Source organism: Leptodactylus fuscus, chromosome 9 (assembly GCF_031893055.1).
Source record: "Leptodactylus fuscus isolate aLepFus1 chromosome 9, aLepFus1.hap2, whole genome shotgun sequence".
Taxonomy (NCBI): domain Eukaryota; kingdom Metazoa; phylum Chordata; class Amphibia; order Anura; family Leptodactylidae; genus Leptodactylus; species Leptodactylus fuscus.
The window spans coordinates 39,073,349-39,097,489 of NC_134273.1; the positions used below are offsets into that span (position 1 = coordinate 39,073,349).

General features: G+C 44.7%; 1 protein-coding gene across 1 annotated transcript in view; it reads right to left on the reverse strand.

Moving 5' to 3' along the window:
* NT5DC2 (5'-nucleotidase domain containing 2) overlaps nt 1-23,798 on the reverse strand; it is a 33,359-nt gene extending 9,561 nt beyond the window's left edge. The window contains exons 1-7 of the mRNA XM_075286517.1: nt 23,563-23,798; nt 12,739-12,923; nt 8,645-8,719; nt 7,263-7,318; nt 5,248-5,341; nt 3,002-3,130; nt 2,289-2,349 (exon numbers count right to left, since the gene is read on the reverse strand). Coding sequence (XP_075142618.1) covers nt 2,289-2,349; nt 3,002-3,130; nt 5,248-5,341; nt 7,263-7,318; nt 8,645-8,719; nt 12,739-12,923; nt 23,563-23,764 — 802 coding nt within the window. The 5' untranslated portion in view covers nt 23,765-23,798. The remainder of the gene's footprint in view (nt 1-2,288; nt 2,350-3,001; nt 3,131-5,247; nt 5,342-7,262; nt 7,319-8,644; nt 8,720-12,738; nt 12,924-23,562) is intronic.
* Between the last annotated feature and the right edge of the window lie 343 nt (nt 23,799-24,141).

Genomic DNA, 24,141 nt, shown 5'->3' on the forward strand with positions numbered 1-24,141 from the left:
ACAGCTGGCAAGGAATTCCACTGCAAGAAGACAGCTGAGCAGAAGGATCAGATCACATTGAGAGGACACTGGAGAGGTGAGTATGTTTGTATTTTAGCCCGGACAACCTCTTTAAGCCAACTGAAGTGTTTTACACAATACACTTTATCTATCTCAGTTTCTCAGCTACGGACGGCACCGTTTCTGTCTCTTTGGACGTCATCAGCGCAGCCTAGAGAGAACTGATTTGGTTTAAGTGAGAGGCTGAAAGACCAGATTGTGGGGATAACGTCTATCCTTAGGGAGAGACCACCTTCTCAGGTGTGTGGAGACTTATACAGCCATAGTTGCTCCACTGCAAAGGAACATGGGAAGAATATGCAAATCTGTCTCCCAAGATGTAAACAGGGAGACAGAAACGGTGCCGTCCGTAGCTGAGAAACTGATTTGGTTATAACCTCGCATCATGCAGCAAAGGCTTCTTGGAAGTCGGGCATGTTGTTCAGGGTGCTGGCTATAGAGGGCAGCATAACAGAGGCATGGTCTCCCTGTTTACATCTTGGGAGACAGATTTGCATATTCTTCCCAGTTTAGAACAGGCATAGTTATGATGGGGGTTACTGGCCTGAATATCAAACAAGCTTGTCCTCCAACTTGTCACTGGAACCAGGAGTGGAGGGAAGAGGAAGCAGGTGGAGAGATGGATGGAAAAATCCCCTTAAGTACATGCATGTTTTGTTTTTCATGGTCACTTTCTGAAAGTCATCATTTTCAAATGTTCTGTCAATGTTTTGGATTGTTGGGCTTGTTATTTGCAGAATGGGTTTTATTTTTCAACCAACCTAGGATGATTGTAAATTTATGTGAGTAAATTCTATTGTCTCTCTTTGGATGGGGGACAATTCCTGAAATACATTTTGTGTTCTTTAACATATGGTATAAATAACCATATTTATAACCATATTTATTCTGCTGGTTAGTACGATCATGCCGATATGAAATTATATAGTGTTTTTCATCTTTTTCCTAAGATGTTTGGGAAAAATCTTTTGTTTTTTTTTGTTTGGTCATCTTCTAAAAGTATTTTTTAGTTTTTCATCCATAGAGCTAGTTAAGGGTTTGTTTTATAGTGCAGATATAGTACAGATCACAACAGATATAGCCATATGGAATATGTATATGATATAAAATAATAATAATAATGATTTTTTTTTTTTTTGTTAAAAAGGGGATTTTGGTGTTTATTCATTTTTATAATTAGAAACATTTCATTGATCTTTATCTGATCAGTGATACATTGTCAATCCCAGTAGGTGACTAGCCCATGTGATTGATTACCTGATTGTTGATATATTTTTAATTAGGTCCTGCTGCAAGCATGACCTAATAATAGGATAATGATGGCAGACCCAGGGCCTTAATCCACCTTCCAACTACAATTATAACACTTTGGCACCATTTTCCCTATTGTGGCAGGGATGGATTGACTTTAAGGTGCAACTATAGTCAGGAACCTCTTGCATGCCTTGGTCGCTGTTAACTGTGGCACTAAGGAGATAAATGCCTGGAACTGGAGATCTATCTGATCTTGGGCACTACAGCAGGGTGTCAGTTCAGCTCCTGAGCCACTGCCGTCATCATGGTACATATTGATATCATAGTGGGTTAAAGGGGTTCTTCAAGTTTCATGGGATTCTCCATAAATATGGCCATCAACATGTGTCAGCATCCTCGCCCGGAACATGAATAGGACAGGTTGCGTGCCTCTGCATATTTCTTGGTGGGATTTGCCTCACTTCATACTGACTTTTGGTACTTTGCTCCTCCATTCCTGTCCGGACTAACTAGCAGCCTGGCAGGATAGTGGCAGCACAGACGATGGCTGCATCATTGGTAGCTGATTATAGGGCACGCGGTGTATGTTTCTCTATAAACAGATACTAATGATATGTATTCTGACATGTCTTGAGAGCCACGTTTCACAGAAACAGATGCAGAATACTGTATCTTCATGGTTAGAGCCTATATCCAAACCCTGCGGTGACATGTTACTATACTGTTTTCTTCTAACCTACTCCATAGGTACACAAAATAGGAAGAAACGAGGTAGAGCATGCTTCAATTGTCATTTCCACTGAGCTTTAAACTTGCAGCTTCACAATCATAAACGTGAGAGAAAGAAATAAACCAGTGACATGCAATGCAATCTGAAATTCTCCAATTCTCTAATAGATTACATATAGCATTAATCTAAATGTTAGCATTCTATTGTAATATAATGACATTAAATGCAGAACTATCAGACTTACCCATATCCTTTTCAATCCATCCATACATCATTCCTTTAACATGGACATCACGAATTGCATCCTATGGAAAAAATGGAGTTACTCTGAATATACATTCTCCCCGTTGTAGGCTAGAGTATGATAAATACCTATGACCACAGACAGCAGTAGGTATTTTCAGACATTTAAGCAGTTTTTATTTTTCTAACCCATTGTTTTATTTTTTAATTTTTTTTTTTTTTTTTTTTTTGGGGGGGGGGTTTATTATGCAGTTGTATTCTTAAATACAAACACAAATGCAGTCACACAGAAGATATGGAAAGACAACAGCTCCAGAAATAAAAGAGCAGGGAGATACATAATATACAAAGAGCTATAAAGCGGCCAATGTAGTATCAATAACAAATAATAACATCCAGTTACTCATCATTGATACCATCCCGCACCCCCAGCCATCTCCCACCCATAGGGGCAGCCAATAAAGCAACGGACAGCCCACTTGGTGTTTCTGTAATACTGGCCATCTCAGGTGGATGCAGAGGGGTGTTCGCATCTGCGCTTGGACTCCGTATGGGGATTCTGAGCAGAGACCTCACGGACCCCATTATAGTCTATAAGGTCCACAGGTTTCCGGAGGTAACCGCTTTTTTATGCAGATTAGGTTGCCATTTGGGGAAGGAGTTCCCAACAGACCCACTCAGTGAGAAAGGAAGACCCCTTTAATAATCACTTACTGTGGTATCTTTATAGAGATGAACCGGATCAAAGTCAATACCATTGCTGATGAAGAAATCAGTAACACAGGAAATGAGAGTCATCTCAGGAAGAGAGAAAATATCCATGAATTGTTTCATTGTGGGACCCTAGAATAGATAGATACCACTATTTCATGAGGGCAAATATTCATAGTAAATTTTACCAACTTAGTTCATCCAAGAGAACATATACAGTATGTAATCAGATGTGAACATTGCTAAATTGTCTTGTAGTCGGGACTTGCCCAGCTTACAATTCCCCTGTGCAAGTACCCTTATCGGAAGGTAACTTAGCAAAATATCTAGGGCAATGCAACTTCAGGACACATGGAAACCAAATGTACAAGACCTTTACAAGACCTAGTGATACAAGACTATTTTGTGGGTACAGAAGAGTTTTTGATAAGTTTTTATTACTTTTTGGTTTTGATAGGTAAGATTAACAGAAAACATCAATTATGACATCTGAATTTTATTTTTGACATACTCATTTTATTTTAGGAGTTGTTTTTTCATTAACAAGGAAAAAAGTAGTTTTCCTTTTTATATGCAGCATATAAGGGGTTAAGTGGCAAATATGATTCTGACTGAAATGGGGGTGAAATAATTAACAAAAGTCCCCTCTTACCCTGGGGTTATTTGAAGTTAAAGGGACAGGGAAAAAAAATATCTCTCTCCTGTCAGGGCTCGTTCACATCTGCGTTCTCCTCTCCGTACTGCAGGTTTCCGTTTCTTGAATAAAACAGAGCAGGAGACGGAAACCTGCAGGACTCTTTCTCACCTATTCATTTGAATGGGTGAGAAAGCTGTCCGGCCGTGAGCGGCGGTGAGTGTTTTGCGCTCTCCGCCGCAAAACCGGGTTTTTTAATCCGGACACAGAGTCGGGCATGCAGTACTCTGTGTCCGGATTAAAAAATCTGGTTTCGTGGCGGAGAGCATAAAACGCCCACCGCCGGACCCGGTCTGTGCTTTCCGTCTTCTGGCATGCAGAAGACGGCAAGCACAGAACGGAGAGTAGAATGCAGGTGTGAACCTAGCGTCACACTGTCAGCTGCAAATGCTCTCCTGCACACTGTTTAAAGTGAAGTTACAAGAATATGTGACTCCACTTTACCTAGTGATAGTTCAACATTTAGGTGGTCTACAGACATGACTCTGGTTCAGGGCCCAAAATTCTTGGCTATAAAACAAGATCAAGATAACAACTCTGGAGTTAGAGCCATGTAAAGGGACTGCCATCTCAGCAATCTTCTTGGACATATCCTTCTCGGGGTGAGCTACAAAGTGCTTTGCTGAAACCCTGCACAGGGTTTGTCCTAATTGTATGGCGCTTACTGTCTTTGGCAGGGATGCATTTTACTGCAATATCATAATGGTAAATATTGGCTAAGGTAAGCATCACTTTATGATTTTGATGCAACCTTTTGGAATCCAGAGGCCAGACAGTGCAGGAATGGGAAATATAAAGGAGTTTCTTCTATTCACATGTACTATTCATTTAAAGGGGTAATTTCATCACCTCCAACAAGTCCATCATTTAATAGTCACTGCTCCATTGACTGGAATGATTTCTCTAGCCTCCACCATTTCTGAGCAACCAATGCTGTTAGTTTTGGTCCCTGATATTCTATTTACGCTCTGTACTGTCAGGAGAGCGGTGTCAGGCAGGAGCAGATAAGGGTTGTAATTCTGAGCTCTGACACTGGCTGCCTCTGATTGGAGCCTTGAATTACACCCCCTCCTGACATTACAAAGCTTAAATTTCACATCAGGCACCAAAACTAACTGTGCTTGTTGCTAAGGAATGGAGGGGCTAGAGAGAAAATTCAAACTGTGCCAGAATGAGTAGAGCAGCGCCTATTAACAGACGCTAACAACTAGAATTGGTGGAAATGGTGACAGATCCACTTTAAGCAGACGTTTTTTAACCTACAACAAGCAAAGGTAATTGCAGGAAAAGATCAAGATATCTTGAAGTATATGGAATAAGTAGGGAGAGGAATGTGAACAGGTTACTTTAGAGCAGCTGCACAAAACTAAGTATCGAACATGCCTGACCCAAAGGTAATCTCACATATAATAAAAGCAATAAAATATAAATGGAAAAAAACATAAATCATTGGATTAAATATATGGTGTTGATAAATAGAATTACAAAGAAATTGAACAATTCTATATCATCAACCGATCAACGGCTCTCTCAATTTTCTAGAAAATATAGTTACCTTTCCATAGAAATCACTCATCTCAATAAGCGGAATATGCGGGGTGCCGCCATATAAATCTATGACTTCCTCATCAGGGACAGGCTTCAGACCTCTATCAAAAGTATTGTGAGAAAAAATGAAAATGAGGTCAATATTACAGAGAGGAAATGAAGGGTAAAATAATCTACTAACAACCAGAGAAATGGTGGAAGGACAAAGACACTGCTGGCGCGGAGGACGCCTGGCACAGGATATGTGGGACAACATTGCCAGACAAAAACAAATAGAAAAAAGACTTTGATTTATTGAAGGCTGAAGCAGTTTTGGAAAAAGCAGCAGTGACAAGATTTGCCTCAAAGAAAGCAATTACCAAATTCTCAAGGTTATACATGGGCCTGTTCAATACATGATAGAGGTAACCGAAAGAAAATCTATGCATTAAAATTTCTCAATATGCCCTGAGAACAGGGAGCAGTAGGCAGACATCACAGCACCCAAGGTGTTTTACTGGTGGGCACAGTGTAAAGGTTTCATAAGCAGCCCCCCCCTACATTATTTAATGTCCCCTTAAGGGGTTGTCCAGACTCAAATTTTATTTTTTAATGAGGTCACAGGAGGGAAAAAATTAAAAAATATACTCACCTGTCCATGGAGCTCAAGCAGCCTCCCAGTATGGTCTGGTCCTGTAGCTCTGTTGTTGTCTTCCGGTGGTCCCCACGTCCCTTTCGGTGGCGGTTGATGGGCCTCAGCAGTCACATGACCTCTGAGACCAGTCAGCAGCCTTAGTGGAAGGGACCTGGGACCTAATAGTCAATGAGAAATTTCACTGCAAGAAGACAACCGAGCAGAGGGACCAAACAGGGAGGACATTGGAGCACCAAGGACAGGTGAGTATGTTTTTTTTTTCCCATTTTCCCCGGGCTGATTAAAAAGTAATATTTTAGCCTGGACAACCTCTATAAGCGGCTCCCATATAATTTAGTGTCTCCTCAAGAGGCTCCCACATAACTTACTGTCAAGTGGCCCACACATTATTCAATATTCCAACAATTTACCATCTCCTCAAGTGGGTCCCACATAGTGTCCATTCAATCTATATAATTTATATAAATTAAGAAAAGAAATGTTATAGTCGCCTAGCCCTGTCCCCATGGAACTGCTTGCAGGATCTCATTCCTGCTCTAACTCCTTCATAAATGGCTGACAGCCATGGTCAGACGCAGTAAAACTCCTCTAATTCAGATAAATAACTAGTGACTGAATTCCAAACCAGACCTGACTCCTCCTTCCTGTGGGAACCTCAGTCCCCTATCTGGATTGTTGTAGGACACAGTGGTTTAGCATATTCCACATTGACTTCCTATTGTCTGTGATAGACATGTGTATACATATCAGCCAATCTGAGGAGGCGGTGCTGTAGGGGGAGAACCAATGATGAGACAGGGGGCGTGTCTCTGACTACCGCAGACTCAATGTAGGCACAGTGGATAATTTTAATTTTTTTAATGTAGATTGTGAGCCCCATGTAGAGCTCACAATGTACATTTTTACAAGGGGCCACACGGTGGCTCAGTGGTTAGCACTGCAGCCTTGCAGCGATGGAGTCCTGGTGTTCAAATCCCGCCAAGGGCATAAAATCATCTGCAAGGAGTTTGTATGTTCTTCCCGTGTTTGCATGGATTTCCATCCCATATTCCAAAAAAAGACATACTGATAGGGAAAAAATGTATATTTTGAACTCTATGTGGGGCTCACAATCCACATATTAAAAAAAAAAAAAAAAGTACATTTTTACATTTTTTTTTCTTATCAGTATGTCTTTGTAGAATGGGAGGAAATCCACACAAACACAGGGAGAACATACAAACTTCTTGCAGATGTTGCTCCTGGTGGGATTCAAACCCAGCACTCCAGTGCTGCAAGGCTTCAGTGCTAACCACTGAGCCACCGTGTTGCCCTGGCACTGTGGATAAATTGTAGTGACAGATCGCAGGTCAGCTTTAAAGGAGCTGAGCTATAAGTATTATTGTTACCTGTATGCAGTTCCCAACTGGATGTAATGAAAAGCATCAATTTTCATCAATAGATTCTGTAGAAATATATATAACAATTATTATAGATATGCGAAGCTGTACACGGTGCAGAATGTGCAAATAAAAAAGGACAGAAATATCAGTAATTATTTTCCATAATTCATTTTTAAGAATATTTAAAGGGGTTTTCTTGGCTAAAAATATTGATGACCTCTCCTAATGATAGGTTATCAATATCAGATTAGTGGGGGTCCAAACACCTGGCGCCCTCTCCTATCAGCGGATACACAGAGAATAGAGAAGGAAGCAGACAGCTCTGTTCTCTGTGTAGAGGCTGAATTAAGTCACTGCAGCTTGGTACCGATTTAAAAGAATGGCAGCTGACATGCAGTACTTGGCCTGACCACTACACAGAGAACAGTGCTGTTGGCTTCCTTCTCTATTCTCTGTGTATGCTGAGAATGGCTGATCTATGAAATTGCTGGATGTCAGACGCCTAAAAATCTGATATTAGTGACCTATATATAATATCTTTAGCCCAGAATAACATTTTAGGTCTAAGGCCCCCACCTAGCGGGCTACAGCAAAAACGCAATGTGGGAAAAATTATACTTATAGGGAAATCAACAATGTTTCCATAGATATAACCGACATAACTGTAACAGTTTTGGAAATCGCAGTGTGTTCGCTGCGCGTATTTTCCTGCAATTTGTGGATGGGATTTCCACATTTTACACAAGAAGCAGGCCTAAAAAAATTAACATTATTTTGCACCAGAAAACTAGAGCAAATAATTGCTGAAATTTACATCAGCTAGGGATTTTAATTTCTGGTGCACAGACCACCTGACCACCATCCTTGTACTGTCTCCTAATAAATTTGGTCAATCTCACTCTGGTACAACCATTCATTAACACTAGTGTATCTTACATCAGTCTTAATAAATTGGCCCCAGTGTCCCTTCTATGTCACCGAAGGCTCAGGAACAGCTAAGACTGCACTACACATTGCGTTTTATCTGTTGGTGCACCTGATTTTCTAGATTTGTTTTCAATATCAAAGTCAATAAAAGGCCATGCTACTCTTCCCATCAGTTGATAGAGAACACTACAGAACATGGCAGACACCACAGTAAGCCAAGGGGTGCACGAGGCACCAGAGGAGTCCGTCCAGCAATGGATCCGGCAATACATTTAGGTGTCTACTACAAATGAAAACCACAGCTCAAGTATGAACAGAGCCAAAGCTGCCATCACCTACCCTGCAAAAGTAACAAATTTGCCACTACTGCAATACTAGTGGCAAAGTTATGGGCAGTCTAGAAAGTCTACATTGTAACAAATTTACATTTTTTATTTATTTTTTTAGCAAAAGTCTCTTACCTTCTGTATATCATAGTGAAGACCTCTTATTGCAAAACCTGGGATATAGTCATACTTCTTAATTCCTTCTGGATACTGCGCATCATGAAATAAACAAAATAAAATCAACCTTTTAGCTTAAATTGCGATGTAAATGGTGCAATCTATTAGAACTTATTAGGAGTTGATAAAAGAATAAAGACATCATGTGAATGGATCGGAGCTGTGACCAGACCTGCCGTATCCTCATGTGAAACCCCGAGAGAGCATAGCATCACATCACACAGACATCACTCACTGTGCCTGTTTCATCCGAGTGTCAGCAATGATGTGAAGCTTACCTTTTAATTAACTAGATGCAAGTATCCACTCTGTCTACTAAGCTTAACAACATTCTGCGAGTTGAAAGTTCTGTTTTTGTTTTGCAGCAGCAGCAGCAGCGGTCACCTTATTTACATCACATACAGGTTTACAATAAGAGATAACACCCTTATGGATAAAACCACTGACCCCTCATTACCTCCATGACTGGCAATAGATCTACTGCCTTTCCTTGCACAGAGAATGTCTAGAAAACTCCCCCATAAACATCAATTAGTCTGCTCCATTCTATTGCTGCCCATGACCATGGCTATGGCTATGATGTAAAGCATGTCACTAAACATTAATAACAGAGCAGCGAGAAGCTCACACAAGATGGGAGACCCCATAATCATGTATAGAAAACAGAATAAGGAAATCACAGTCAGAAAATAAAAAACAGGCTAGAAAACAGTGATATACTTTACTATCTGCTTTTCATATATAAATAAACTGGCGACACAGTACTAAGAAGTCTAATGCGTGTATCGGGTATACATTATTTGGATGTACATGTGCTGAGGTGTATCCTGTACTATGTGTTAGCTGAGCCGGCCCGGATATTCACATGAGCCATATTTAGGGTAACATGAAGCTATAATAAGATCTGTGAACTGCAGCTAGTGCTCAGACAGCAGCAGGACATGTGTTTGGGCTGCACACTATAAAAGCACGAAAATAGCTGAGCCTAATAGTAAAGGAGAATATCACTAAGACGACAGACTTTACTTCATATAAGATAAATGTTAATGGTACAGTCATAATAGGACAATTATTAGAATATTATTAGAATCAGAAAAGGGTTTTCAAACTGAAACCTTAGTACGTCTTTAGGTCACAAGCCTCCTTCATATGAATCCAAAAAGCAAATGTTATGTAATTAAAATATACATACCTGTAATCGCTACCGTTCCAATGGTCCCCTGCTAGTCCAGAGGCCAGTAATCGGCTAAAGTGGTGACATAGCAGCACAGCTCACAATCACTCCTCAGAAGACTGGCAGGGAACCACCAGGGAATCGGCACTTTAGTGTCATGTGACTTACTGTGCCTACTGTGTTTCTTGGACTAATCTTGTAATTTCATCTACAAAGTGACTACTTCTTTATTTACATTATAAATTTTATAATCTGGACAAATATTTATATCTATATCTATATATCTTTATATTTATATCTGGACAAATATTATAAGGCTAGGTTCACACTACTGTTATTTAACGTCCGTCTCAGGAGGACAGCGACATAACCAGAGAAAGTCACTACTTGATATTTCTTTCTTTTCCGGTGTTGACTGCTGTTTACGATGAGAAAACCCCGTCCATATTGCTCGCAGGTGTTCCTTTTATTTCAGTGACTCATCCACAGCATAGGTCATTTGTATCTGACTGGTGGGAGTCTGACTGCCAGACCCTGCACTGATCAGCTGCCTGTCAGTGCGTCTACTGCGGTCGACAGGGATGGGAGCATCTGTGCTCCTATTCAAGTAATAGGCATGGAATGGCAGAACCCAAGTGCCACTGCTACATGGCGCAGAAGGCTGCAGCTGTGCACCTATTACTTGAATAGGAGCAGATCTGTTTTGGCCCTCCCATCAGCAGATCAGTGCACAGTCTAAGGTTCCATTCACACGGAGTAAATGCGCGCTCATTTTGGTGTGTATTTTTACACGTGTAAAAATAGGCGAGGCGTTTTTTGATGCATTATTTTGCACAAAGTGTTTTTTACGCGTTTTCTGTTATTTTACACGTGTAAAAAACATGCTAAGAAACACATCGCCTTTTTTTTGCATGTGTAAAAATACACACCAAAATGGGTGCGCGTTTACTCCGTGTGAATGGACCCTAAGAGTCAGACTCCCACCGATCAGGCACTGATGATCGATCTTGTGGATCGGTCATTAGTGTCCAAAAGCAACTAGGGGCTGGAAAATCCCTTTAAGGTTAGAAGTTTGACCTAAAGTGACCAGTTCATGAGTGGGCCATCTCCCTTTTTTCACAAAGGGGTTGTCTTTGCTCCACTAGGGCTGAATACAGATTAGCGACTCCAGTTTAGCTGCCCTTAGCTGATCAGGGATGCTTAAAATTCACTTTTTATCACCAAGATCCTTCCCTAGTACAAAGCTTTACACCGCAGCTTGGCTTTTTCACACTGGCTGTGGAAAATGTGTGAAAGCACAAGCCCATCAAATGGTCATAGGCAGTGTAAAATGGAAGCTTACAGGTTCACTGATTTACACAGGCAGCAATAAGTCAGGATAATGGAATTTTGTACTAAGGGAGCCTTCACACGGAGTATACGCTCCACTCATTCTGAACGTAATCGTTCAGAGTGAGCGGCGTAAAAAACCCCAGATCCCACTGTGTTCTATGGGTGCCGGCATAAGCGCATATCACATTGAAAACAATAAGGAAAAAAGCCTCCCATCGATTTCAATGGGTAGCACGCGTATGTCGGCACCCATAGAACTCAATGGGATCTGTTTTTTTACGCCGCTCATTCTGAACGATTACGTTCAGAATGAGCAGAGCGTATACTCCATGTGAAGGCTGCCTAAGGGCCCCTTCACATGCAGTTTACGCTCTATGTATTCTATGTAACACTGTGGCTACGGATGAAGAATATTTCCACATATAGCACATGCAACACACTAGCACATGCTCTATGAATAGGTTACATGGTCTTTGTTCAGATGAGACTGGACATGTCATGATGCAGGAAGAATTAAAGTGGTTTCACACTAATTACCTTACCCCCTATCCACAGTATAAAAATAACTCAAGTATAGTTTCCCAGTAGTTATACCATTTGAATGAAACCATAATAAATGGATGGGCTGCCCAAACCAGACCCAGAGCCCTGAAATAACACATCCCGTATAATAGGAATAACTGGGCTGATCCTACAGACGGATTATGTGAAGTCTTCACAATAGTTTGTCACCTGTGGGATATATTTCTGACATCTGTAAAGTCACCGGCCATCTGAATATTCTCTTTCTAGTAGCATATATCTTATTAGTAGCTCCTTTTTTGTTAGGAGTATTAGCAAAGTAATCCAAAATTGGATTCTTCTTTTCATTTCATACATTATGATGCAATTTCATAACATAATATGAGAGATAACGTGTTGTTATATCCAATTGCCCTTGTAACCATTCAGGCTACGTTCACACCACGCTGATTCCTGGTAGTGCCCAACAACAGTGTTTTCAACCAGTGCTATCTCTAGAAATAATTTAGATAGCACTGCATAGGTCGCCTCATATAAAAGAAGAGAATCTCCTCTTTCATTTGACACCTAAAGCAAGTTTGTACATTTTATAATGTCTGAGATATAATTGCTTGAAGTGAAGTTATATACCACTAGAAAGCCGATAGTGCACTGAATTTAGCACACTGATGGATTTCTAGTGGTTTATTACAACGCATGTGCCCCGAGGACGTGAAAGGTCCTCTCTAATATAGAAAAATGTAATAATTTAGGAAACCCCTGCTTTGGGTCACCTCCTAGCCGACAGGTCTCTGATAGGAACGCCTTTTCTTTCATTCACTGCTATTTGGGTAACATGGAATGATAAGCTGGTGCAATATCAAAGAACAATTCTAGGCAGAATCACACTAATCTAAAATGCTGAACCCTAGCTTATATACAGGTAGCACTGGCTGCATTGGTGACCCATCTATTATTATGGTGGCAGACAGACCCAGGCCTGTATGTCTATAGCATCTCTAGTTCAGCTCCTGACACACATTACCTTGTACTGTTGTATAAGGATGTCCCGGGCGGTGGTGAATATCTTCTTATGTAACATATCTGAATACTGCGCCAGGGTATAATCATAATCAAATCCATAGATCTCAATGTCTCCCAGACAGATCTCATTGTTGGAGCATATTGTTGCTGGATTTAGCAGGTTGCACACACCAGGCGGAAGAATTTCTACAAAACAACACAAACAGGTTACTTGTTTTTTTCTACATACAGCAAAGTGACAATTTTGCATGGCTGACCGTATACACTTTCAGTAATAGCTTAGGCTACAGTAGGATCTGCTACAACCCAGCCAGGTGTCATCAAGGCCTACCAACCCAGTAGAGTCTGACAATGCAGGTAAGGCCTCGTTCTCATCTGCGTTGGTATTCCGTCCAGGGGAGTTCACATGGGGACCCCCTGGAACGGAATACCGAATGCAACTGTAAGCGGTGTGCGAGTGAAAGCACACGGACCGCATAGACTATTAATGGGGCCCGTGTGCTTGCCGCCAGATCTCCACAGGGATCATGCGGACAGGAAAGTAGTTCACAATCTACTTTCCTGCCCGCATGATCTGTGCGGGCAGCGCACAGCCAGCACACGCACCCCATTATAGTTTATGGGGTCCGTGTGCATTTACCGCACACCGCTTGCAGTGGATTAAAGGGGTCTCCCCATCTTGGCATTTATGGCTATGCAAACAAAGTGAATGAGAGAAGGCTGTGCATGTGCAATCCTCTCCAGAAGTTTAGAAAATAGCCAAAACTATCTGCTTGGTTATTATTAGAGTCCTCTCTCATCCCTTACGGCTGCATACAGAACATCATCCTTGAGAATGATGCAGGTCCCAAAGGTGGGGCCAGCACCTATCAGGTATTTCTTGCAAATACTATGGATACCGCCATAAATGGGAATACACAAAAGTTTTTCCCCTCTTTATTTTAAAATGAGCCTGTGTGTAATATAATGTTACTGAATAACTTGCTGACATTTTAAAGAGGTTGTCCGAAATAATAATGGAAATCCCTACAGTAATCTAATCCCCCTCCTACTTTCTAAATAATATAATTAGTCAAAATTGTATAGTTACCGCCCCAGGGACATCTGCTGAATACCCGCTGACGATCCGTTAGGCTGAGTACATTGGGAGGAGCTAGTAGAGGGCGGGATAGCTTGAGATACAGGGATGGGGTGTATGGGAGGGAGGGATGGGGTGTATGGGAGGGAGGGATGGGGTGTATGGGAGGGAGGGATGGGGTGTATGGGAGGGAGGGAGGGGGTGTATGGGAGGGAGGGGGTGTATGGGAGGGAGGGAGGGAGGGGGTGTATGGGAGGGAGGGAGGGAGGGGGTGTATGGGAGGGAGGGAGGGAGGGGGTGTATGGGAGGGAGGGAGGGAGGGAGGGGGTGTATGGGAGGGAGGGAGGGAGGGGGTGTATGGGAGGGAGGGAGGGAGGGGGTGTATGGGAGGGAGGGAGGGAGGGAGGGGGTGTATGGGAGGGAGGGAGGGAGGGAGGGGGTGTATGGGAGGGAGGGAGGGAGGGAGGGGGTGTATGGGAGGGAGGGAGGGAGGGAGGGGGTGTATGGGAGGGAGGGAGGGAGGGAGGGGGTGTATGGGAGGGAGGGAGGGGGTGTATGGGAGGGAGGGAGGGGGTGTATGGGAGGGAGGGGGGGAGGGGGTGTATGGGAGGGAGGGGGTGTATGGGAGGGAGGGAGGGGGTGTATGGGAGGGAGGGAGGGGGTGTATGGGAGGGAGGGAGGGGATGTATGGGAGGGAGGGAGGGGATGTATGGGAGGGAGGGAGTGTATGGGAGGGAGGGAGGGAGGGAGTGTATGGGAGGGAGGGAGGGAGGGAGGGAGGGAGTGTATGGGAGGGAGGGAGGGAGGGAGTGTATGGGAGGGAGGGAGGGAGTGTATGGGAGGGAGGGAGGGAGGGAGTGTATGGGAGGGAGGGAGGGAGTGTATGGGAGGGAGGGAGGGAGTGTATGGGAGGGAGTGTATGGGAGGGAGGGAGGGAGGGAGGGTATGGGAGGGAGGGAGGGAGTGTATGGGAGGGAGGGAGGGAGGGTATGGGAGGGAGGGAGGGAGTGTATGGGAGGGAGGGAGGGAGGGAGTGTATGGGAGGGAGGGAGGGAGGGAGTGTATGGGAGGGAGGGAGGGGGTGTATGGGAGGGAGGGAGGGGGTGTATGGGAGGGAGGGAGGGGGTGTATGGGAGGGAGTGTATGGGAGGGAGGGAGGGAGTGTATGGGAGGGAGGGAGGGAGGGAGGGAGTGTATGGGAGGGAGGGAGGGAGTGTATGGGAGGGAGTGTATGGGAGGGAGGGAGGGAGTGTATGGGAGGGAGGGAGGGAGGGAGGGAGTGTATGGGAGGGAGGGAGGGAGGGAGTGTGAGGGAGGGAGGGAGTGGGAGGGAGGGAGAGGGAGGGAGGGAGTGGGAGGGAGGGAGTGGGAGGGAGGGAGTGGGAGGGAGGGAGGGAGGGAGTGGGAGGGAGGGAGGGAGTGTGAGGGAGGGAGTGTATGGGAGGGAGGGAGGGAGTGTATGGGAGGGAGGGAGGGAGTGTATGGGAGGGAGGGAGGGAGTGTATGGGAGGGAGTGTATGGGAGGGAGTGTATGGGAGGGAGGGAGTGTATGGGAGGGAGAGAGGGAGGGGGTGTATGGGAGGGAGGGGGTGTATGGGAGGGAGGGGGTGTATGGGAGGGAGGGAGGGGGTGTATGGGAGGGAGGGAGGGGGTGTATGGGAGGGAGGGAGGGAGGGAGGGAGTGTATGGGAGGGAGGGAGGGAGGGAGGGAGGGAGGGAGGGAGGGAGGGAGGGAGTGTATGGGAGGGAGGGAGGGAGTGTATGGGAGGGAGTGTATGGGAGGGAGGGAGGGAGGGAGTGTATGGGAGGGAGGGAGGGAGTGTATGGGAGGGAGTGTATGGGAGGGAGGGAGGGAGGGAGTGTATGGGAGGGAGGGAGGGAGGGAGTGTATGGGAGGGAGGGAGGGAGGGAGTGTATGGGAGGGAGGGAGGGAGGGAGTGTATGGGAGGGAGGGAGGGAGGGAGTGTATGGGAGGGAGGGAGTGTATGGGAGGGAGGGAGTGTGAGGGAGGGAGGGAGTGTGAGGGAGGGAGGGAGTGGGAGGGAGGGAGTGTGAGGGAGGGAGGGAGTGTGAGGGAGGGAGGGAGTGTGAGGGAGGGAGGGAGGGAGTGTATGGGAGGGAGGGAGTGTGAGGGAGGGAGTGTGAGGGAGGGAGGGAGGGTATGGGAGGGAGGGGGTGTATGGGAGGGAGGGAGTGTATGGGAGGGAGGGAGTGTATGGGAGGGAGGGAGGGAGTGTATGGGAGGGAGGGAGGGAGTGTATGGGAGGGAGGGAGGGAGTGTATGGGAGGGAGGGAGGGAGTGTATGGGAGGGAGGGAGGGAGTGTATGGGAGGGAGTGTATGGGAGGGAGGGAGTGTATGGGAGGGAGGGAGGGAGTGTATGGGAGGGAGGGAGGGAGTGTATGGGAGGGAGGGAGGGAGTGTATGGGAGGGAGGGAGGGAGTGTGAGGGAGGGAGTGTATGGGAGGGAGGGAGGGAGTGTATGGGAGGGAGGGAGTGTATGGGAGGGAGGGAGGGAGGGAGTGTATGGGAGGGAGGGAGTGTATGGGAGGGAGGGAGGGAGGGAGTGTATGGGAGGGAGGGAGTGTATGGGAGGGAGGGAGGGAGTGTATGGGAGGGAGGGAGGGAGGGAGTGTATGGGAGGGAGGGAGGGAGGGAGTGTATGGGAGGGAGTGTATGGGAGGGAGGGAGTGTATGGGAGGGAGTGTATGGGAGGGAGGGAGGGAGTGTATGGGAGGGAGGGAAGGAGTGTGAGGGAGGGAGGGAGTGGGAGGGAGTGTGAGGGAGGGAGGGAGTGTGAGGGAGGGAGGGAGTGTATGGGAGGGAGGGGGTGTATGGGAGGGGGTGTATGGGAGGGAGGGGGTGTATGGGAGGGGGTGTATGGGAGGGGGTGTATGGGAGGGAGGGAGGGGGTGTGAGGGAGGGAGGGAGGGGGTGTGAGGGAGGGAGGGAGGGGGTGTATTGGAGGGAGGGGGTGTGAGGGAGGCAGGGTCGGACTGGCCTGCCGGAGCACCGGGGGATCCCCCGGTGGGCCCCAGGCCCCGACTATATTTTTGAGCGTTTTATTTAAGAAAAAGTATAGGCAGGGGCCCGATCTGCATGATTAAGGGCCGATCGGGAAGCTTAGGGGACTGATTGGGGCCCTGACATTTTGCAAATCGGGCCCCTGCCCTGCTGCCCAAGAGGAGGTTTAGCCGTGTCGCCTACCTAAAGCAGAGCTACAGCTGCCGGCGTAGCGCAGTGGCGGGCGGGAGAACGTCCGTAGTTGGGCCCGCCCCCATGTATCCTGAAAACAAATTGGCCAATCCAGCCGCAGCTCTTTTCCTGATGCGTCAGAGCAGAGCGCGGCGGCTGGATTGAAGAAGCGGAGGCCAGACCTGCAGACAGTGACAAGGTAAGTGGGAATTTTACAAATTCCCTGCTTTTATTGTCCCCTATTTTGCCCCCCCAATCTTTCAATTACTACAACTCCCAGCAGCTCCAGATGTCCTGGAGCTGCTGGGAGTTGTAGTGCACCCACCCCATAGGTAATGTCTCACTGTATTGTTATGCTGGAGCCCTAGAAAAGGGTTTAAATAAAATGGTCAACGAGGGTTGTCTGAGGGCGTTTTTATTTCAGTAAAAAAAATTTCTCTCATGTCTCTTGATTTTTTTTTTTTTTAAATACTTTCTTACCCCCTTAGTAATGGCGACTGTCTGATAGACAGCATCCATTACTAAGGCGTGGCTTAGTGTTAGCTGGTGAATAGTCTAGCACTAACCCTCCAATTATTACCCCGGTACCCAACACCATCAGGGGTGCCGGGAAGAGCTGGGTATCGTCCAATACCCAGCTGTCTAAAGAGACTGCTGGGGATTGGGGTGGTCGCAGGCTGGTATTATAAGGCTGGGAAGGGCCAAAAACCATGGCTCTTGCCACCCTTGTAATGTCAGGCTGCTGCTGCTTGTTATATCTGGCTGGTTATAAAAAATTGGGGGGACCCTATGTCATTTTTTTTTCTAATTATGAAGCAACATAGGATCCCCCCAATATTTCTGAGCCAGACAGATATAACAAGCAGTATCCTGACATTACAAGGGTGGAAATGGCATGGTTTTTGGCCCTTCTCAGCCATAATACCAGCCTGTTGTTTTCGGCCTTTTCCAGCCTAAGGGTCAGTGCACACTGAGTTTTTTGGTGCTCATTTTGAGTTCTATTGGGAGGCTTTATTTGGAGGCTGATTTTGAGGCGGATTTAGCGTCAAAATAAGCACCAAAAAATTCAGTGTGCACTGACCCTAATAATTCCAGCCTGCGACTGCCCCAATCCTCATCAGTCTCTATTAAACAGCCAGGTATTGGATGATAACCAATTCTTCTCAGCGTTATGTAGCGGGGTAATAATTGTAGGGTTAGTGCTAGAATATTCACCACTAATGCTAAGCCACACCTTAGTAATGGATGCTGTCTACCAGTCGCCATTACTAAGGCGTAAGAAAGTATTTATAAAAACTCAAGACGTGAAAGAAATTTGTTTTTATTGAAATAGACAAATCGTTGACCATTTTATTAAAGAATTTTAAAAAAATAAAACAAAAATGATGATCATCGATGGAATCCAACATAATCCAATGGATCATCATAACCTGAAAGAGAAAAAAACACAGCATAAGGGGCCATTCACATGGAGTAACGCCTCACGCGTATCAGAGGCGTACACGCCGGCGTTACGGCAGGGCTGCTGAGCACTTCCCATTCACTTCAATGGGAGCACTCATAACGCCGCCGTAACGGCGGTGCTCACCCGTTCGAACTCCTGCACCATTCTCTTGCCGCTTTGTACAGTGCAGGAGGCCTGTCTGCTTATGATTCCTGCTCCCGGTCTCTTGTTATTGTGTTGTTATTGTTAGGGTGCATTCACACAGGAAAATACCGTTGAATTTGGTGTGGAATCTGCATTAGATTCAGCGCTAAAAAAAAGCCTCCCATTGACTTCAATGGGTTGCTTTGCAGAAAAAGGAACCCATTGAAGTCAATGGGAGGCTTTTTTTTCAGCGCTGAATCTGTCACGGATTCCACACCAAATTCAGCCATTTTCCACCGTGCACCCTAAGGGGTGTTTGCATTGTGTTTGAAAGCTTATCTGCCAATCAAGCCTGAGACGGGTTCTGGGCTTCCTTAAATGTTTGCTGGATATTGTCTCTGACTTTGCTTTGTCCTTGCTCTTGTTTTGTATTTACTGATCTCTGCTTCTTGGCTTATTGACTACTCTTTTGGATTGTGATTTGATACTGTTTTGCCTCTCTGGTTTGACCTCGGTTTGCTGAGGTTTGCTCGGTTTGCTCCCCTACTGCCTAGGGGAGTTGAGGCAAGTAGAAATTGGCTTCTATTCTGGTGCAGAATTCTGTCACATCTGAATGAGCTTTGAAGGGACGCATAAGCTATAGATGAGTCCCTGTGTGATTGTTACTCCTGTCAATATTCACCATGATATTCACCATGCATACCCATATATAAAATAAAATATTTTTTTCTATTCAAAGACAGTAAACCAAGGCGCAGCTAAAAGTGATCAATTTAGTACAAATGACAATACAGTTCTGTTTTGCACACTGTATTGTGTGTGAAAATGCACTTTAAACGTGCATAATGGCAAAAACTGGACGGGCGATATTTAATATGGCAGTAGGGTGGGCCCCTGGAAATAATCCCACTGGTGGGCCCTAGGCACCCCAGTCCGACCCTGATGGGAGGGATTAGTAAATTACATAACAGGAAGCTAAACCACGTATCCAAAAGCAGAAGATACCAGGCGCTACCATGCTCGCAACTTCAAATCGCTAAAAAGTCAAGCAGTGTTCAACTACAAGTTGAGGTTGCGGCAGTCTTGGTGTCCTCTTTGCTCCTCTGAGGAGGTCAGTGCTCCAGTGGAGAGCACCTAACTTCACAATAAAGCTGTCAATAGGTTATTCACTAATATTTCACCACAAACAGGCTCATAACAGAAGGAAGAAAAATTAATTTTAACTGAATTTCTTTAAAAAAAAACTATTGCCATGAAAATGTCAGACTGCAGTTATATGTCAATCTGCTCGGCCCCTCCTGCTCTGGATAATTGGTGCTGTGCGATCAGACTTCATGTTCGACATCCATGGAAAGCAAACAAAGAATCCAGCTCCACTCCTTGTGTCCCTTATTTTAACCCTTTCGCTGCCAGGCACGTATGCTATACGTGCTCCCAAGGTGGCACTTCAGTAGCGGAGGACGTAGTTACTACGTCCTCCCTACTAATGCCCATATCTCTGAACTGCATCAACATATCTTGATGCTTTAAAATGCATTTTAAAGAAGAGACTCTCATCTTTAAAATGATACCAGGGACTTGATGATTTTACTTACAGTCTTGGAATGATTCACTGTTGAAAACACTATTTGGCATTGAGATCCAACTGCAGATCTCAATTCCCGACAGCGTTTCAACAGTGAATTGCTCCAAAACTGTACATCCAATCATCGAGTTCTTGATATCATTTTAAAGATGAGATTCTCCTCTTTAAAATGCAATTGCAAGATATGTTGATGCAGTCCAAAGATATAGAGCTCCAATGTGTCCCCCCCCCTCCTGTCTAAGCAAGCAATTTGCGATCTATAACAGGAAAGGGAGAGGGACACGGAGCAGTTCAGCAGAGAGAGAGACAGAGAAAGGATCAGACTCTCTGCATAACTTGTATGTGACAGCAGGAGGGGGGTGGCAGGGACTCTATTGTCCCTATTAACCCTTCTCCTGCCAATCAGAGAGTATACTATACATTTGTCTCTGATTGTCACATACAGTTATAATGTAATTCCCCCCTGAGCTTTACTAGTGGGGTATTCTTATGTTATACCCCTGAACATAACCAGGAAGTTTGTTGGCACTGTGACCCAGACGTTTACCATTGTCCAGGTCACAGCGCAAAAAAAAAAAAAGTCGCACCAAACACTTACATAACATATACATAAAGTTGCAAATAAAGTTTACATTTCACCCAATCCCTGTCCTGTCTATACCTGAGCTTTCTACAGTAAAATACGTCTCTAGTGATGTCCGTTACACACTAAAATAATAGTAATAACGATTATCACTAGAGATGAACGTATAGATTGCTAAAATTTTTATAGGGGGATGGAAAATGACATTTTTATGTAAAGTCCTATTTAATTTGCATGCACAAAATGGGATGGCACATTTCTGCGATTTTGGCGATTCTTTAACACCCGCCCCTGTAAATATATACAGTGGGGCAAAAAAGTATTTAGTCAGTCACCAATAGTGCAAGTGCCACCACTTAAAAAGACGCATCCATCAAACACCATACCTACTGTAAAGCATGGGGGTGGAAACATCATGCTTTGGGGCTGTTTCTCTGCAAAGGGGCCAGGACGACTGATCCGGGTACATGAAAGAATGAATGGGGCCATATATCGTGAGATTTTGAGTGCAAACCTCCTTCCATCAGCAAGGGCATTGAAGATGAAACGTGGCTGGGTCTTTCAACATGACAATGATCCAAAGCACACCGCCAGGGCAACGAAGGAGTGGCTTTGTAAGAAGCATTTCAAGGTCCTGGAGTGGCCTAGCCAGTCTCCAGATCTCAACCCTATAGAAAACCTTTGGAGGGAGTTGAAAGTCTGTGTTGCCAAGCGACAGCCCCAAAGCATCACTGCTCTAGAGGAGATCTGCATGGAGGAATGGGCCAACATACCAACAACAGTGTGTGCCAACCTTGTGAAGACTTACAGAAAATGTTTGACCTCTGTCAGTGCCAACAAAGGATATATAACAAAGTATTGAGATGACATTGTGTTACTGACCAAATACTTATTTTCCACCATAATTTGCAAATAAATTCTTACAAAATCAGACAATGTGATTTTCTGGATTTGTTTTCTCATTTTGTCTCTCATAGTTGAGGTCTACCTATGATGTAAATTACAGACGCCTCTCATCTTTTTAAGTGGTGGAACTTGCAGTATTGGTGACTGACTAAATACTTTTTTGCCCCACTGTACATGTGTGGTATGTATGAACTCCTCACATCTTGCACTTTTATGGACAGTACATTATGTTTGCACTTTAGCCGCACTTTAGTGGCAAATTTGAATTTTTGCACAATTTTTGCTAGCAATCTTTGTTTGCGGCAAAGTTGAATGAAGGTGGTTGTATATATAAACTATTAAATTGTGTTTTTATATACGGTATGCCGTGTACTCTGAAAAAAGTTAGATTTTGGTATCACAGTCACAGTTTGGTAGGTACAGTATAGCTTTTTAACATATTAGTGAACAACAGCAAAATCCTGCTTGTCTTCTGTATTCGTGTTTTTGGGAGTCCGAGCTCTTGTTGTAGTTGATGTTTGCAGTACATATAGTATATATACACATTGTATACACCATAAGCTATTATTTTAAAAGTATTTTGTATATGAATGTGAGATTGAATATGAGTTTTAGATGCAAATATGTGTTTTAGCGTATTTTTTCTAAAAATTATTTGTGTTGGTCGCAAAGTTGCATGAAGGTGGATGTGGCTATCGATGACCCATTAAGACATTTGTAATCTTCAGGTTGTCTACTTTCAAAAAATATATAGGGTTTAGGGGTTCACTTACTTTTCATGGTGTGTAATCCCTACATTTTATAGGATGATACTTTTTTAACATTTCCAGCTTCAAAGCAGAATTTTGTTCCTTCCAGTTCTAGCAATTTTCTGAAGACACGTGCATGCGGGTTCAGGCCATAGTGATATGTATGAACTCTGCACATGTTGAACTCTTATTTTTAGGAGGTTTGGTGCATTAATTTTTTTTTTTGGTTTCCGCTTTTAACAACTAATATACATTTATTTGCATTTTTTCATAAAACATTCACTTTACATCAAAATTGCATGAAGGTGCCTGTTCGTATACAGTACCAAGTGGCATTCTGACAATGCTGCAGGTGTCTACTTTAAGAAAATATATAGGTATGGGGGGGTTGGATACTTTTTTAATGTTGCAATTTAGGTTTGATTTATCCATCTCAAAACTGTGAAAATTGCTCTGGCTACTGGAGGTGCAAAATTTCCAGAGACCCTTGGCAGCGAAAAGGTTAAAACGTAGCTTTAATTTTTTCTTCACATAAAAAATCCAGATTATGTCACAGGCATGATAGATCTTAATAAATGCCCATGGTTCAGGAAAAAAGAAGAAAAGCCAGTAATGTCACTTGTCAGGGATGAGAAGGCCTGGACGGTTATAACAGGTGTTCTCTGCCATATCAGCTGCACCACAAGAGTCTGGCAGCGACTTATAGAAAACAATATCCGAGACATATCTGAGACATGGAGCCATTCACCTCAGTGGCTGAATCAGACAGACCATGAGAGTCGAGGAAGTTGGTCATGTGAACAGGCTCTAAGAAATCTTTGCAGCTGTGACAGATTTCCACCTGTTCGCAGGCACAACAAGCCCATACAGATGAATGGAACGGATTTTCAGTGGCAAACATTTCTGTAATAAATCTGCTGCATGTGAATACTGTCAGAATCTTCAGACACTGTAATAAACAAAGTATCAAGAAATGTGACAGTCACTGACTCCGAGGAATGGTCAGTAATCCAGGGCTATGCCTGTCTATTAGGCTGCCCCCCAGATATAGTGCCCAGGGCAGCCCACCCCCTCCCTGACACCTGTTACCACACATCTCCTGTGTCCCCCCCCCCCCCCCCCCCCAGTGTCCCCGCATTTACCGTACACCATCTTCTTCACCTCATGGTAGCGGCTCCACAGCTGGGCTTTGTTGTCCACTTTGTCAGGGGCATTCTGCTCCACGGGGGTTGTGGGGCACTTAGTGCCAGGCTGCTGCTGGTGAGGGGTACTGCTGAGCTGGGCACTTAGCACCCGTCCGTACCCCACAACCCGCGACCTTACACGGGCACAGAGCGCTGACATTGTGCTGCAGCAATCCGTGCAGAGTCGGGGAAGGCGGTGCGCCCCGTGTGGTGGGACGGGAAACTGCAGGCAGGCTCGTCAGGGAAAAAGTGCGGCTTGTGTGGAAAGTTATGGCACAAAAATGGAGGGAGATAATAATACACCACAAACACAGAAATGTAATAGATAAGGAACATTAAAATGAATATAATGAACAAGCAAATGTTTGTATACATGCTGTTCTACATAGATGGTGCAGGGCAATTCTGAAATTGGCAGAACCAGTTGTTTAAGTGTGCCCATGAATGGCACCTTACCTCTAATCTATCATACAAGTTACTGAACAGGATGAAGTATTTCACGTAGGCCACCATCTTGGCGCCAATGTTTACCTATAG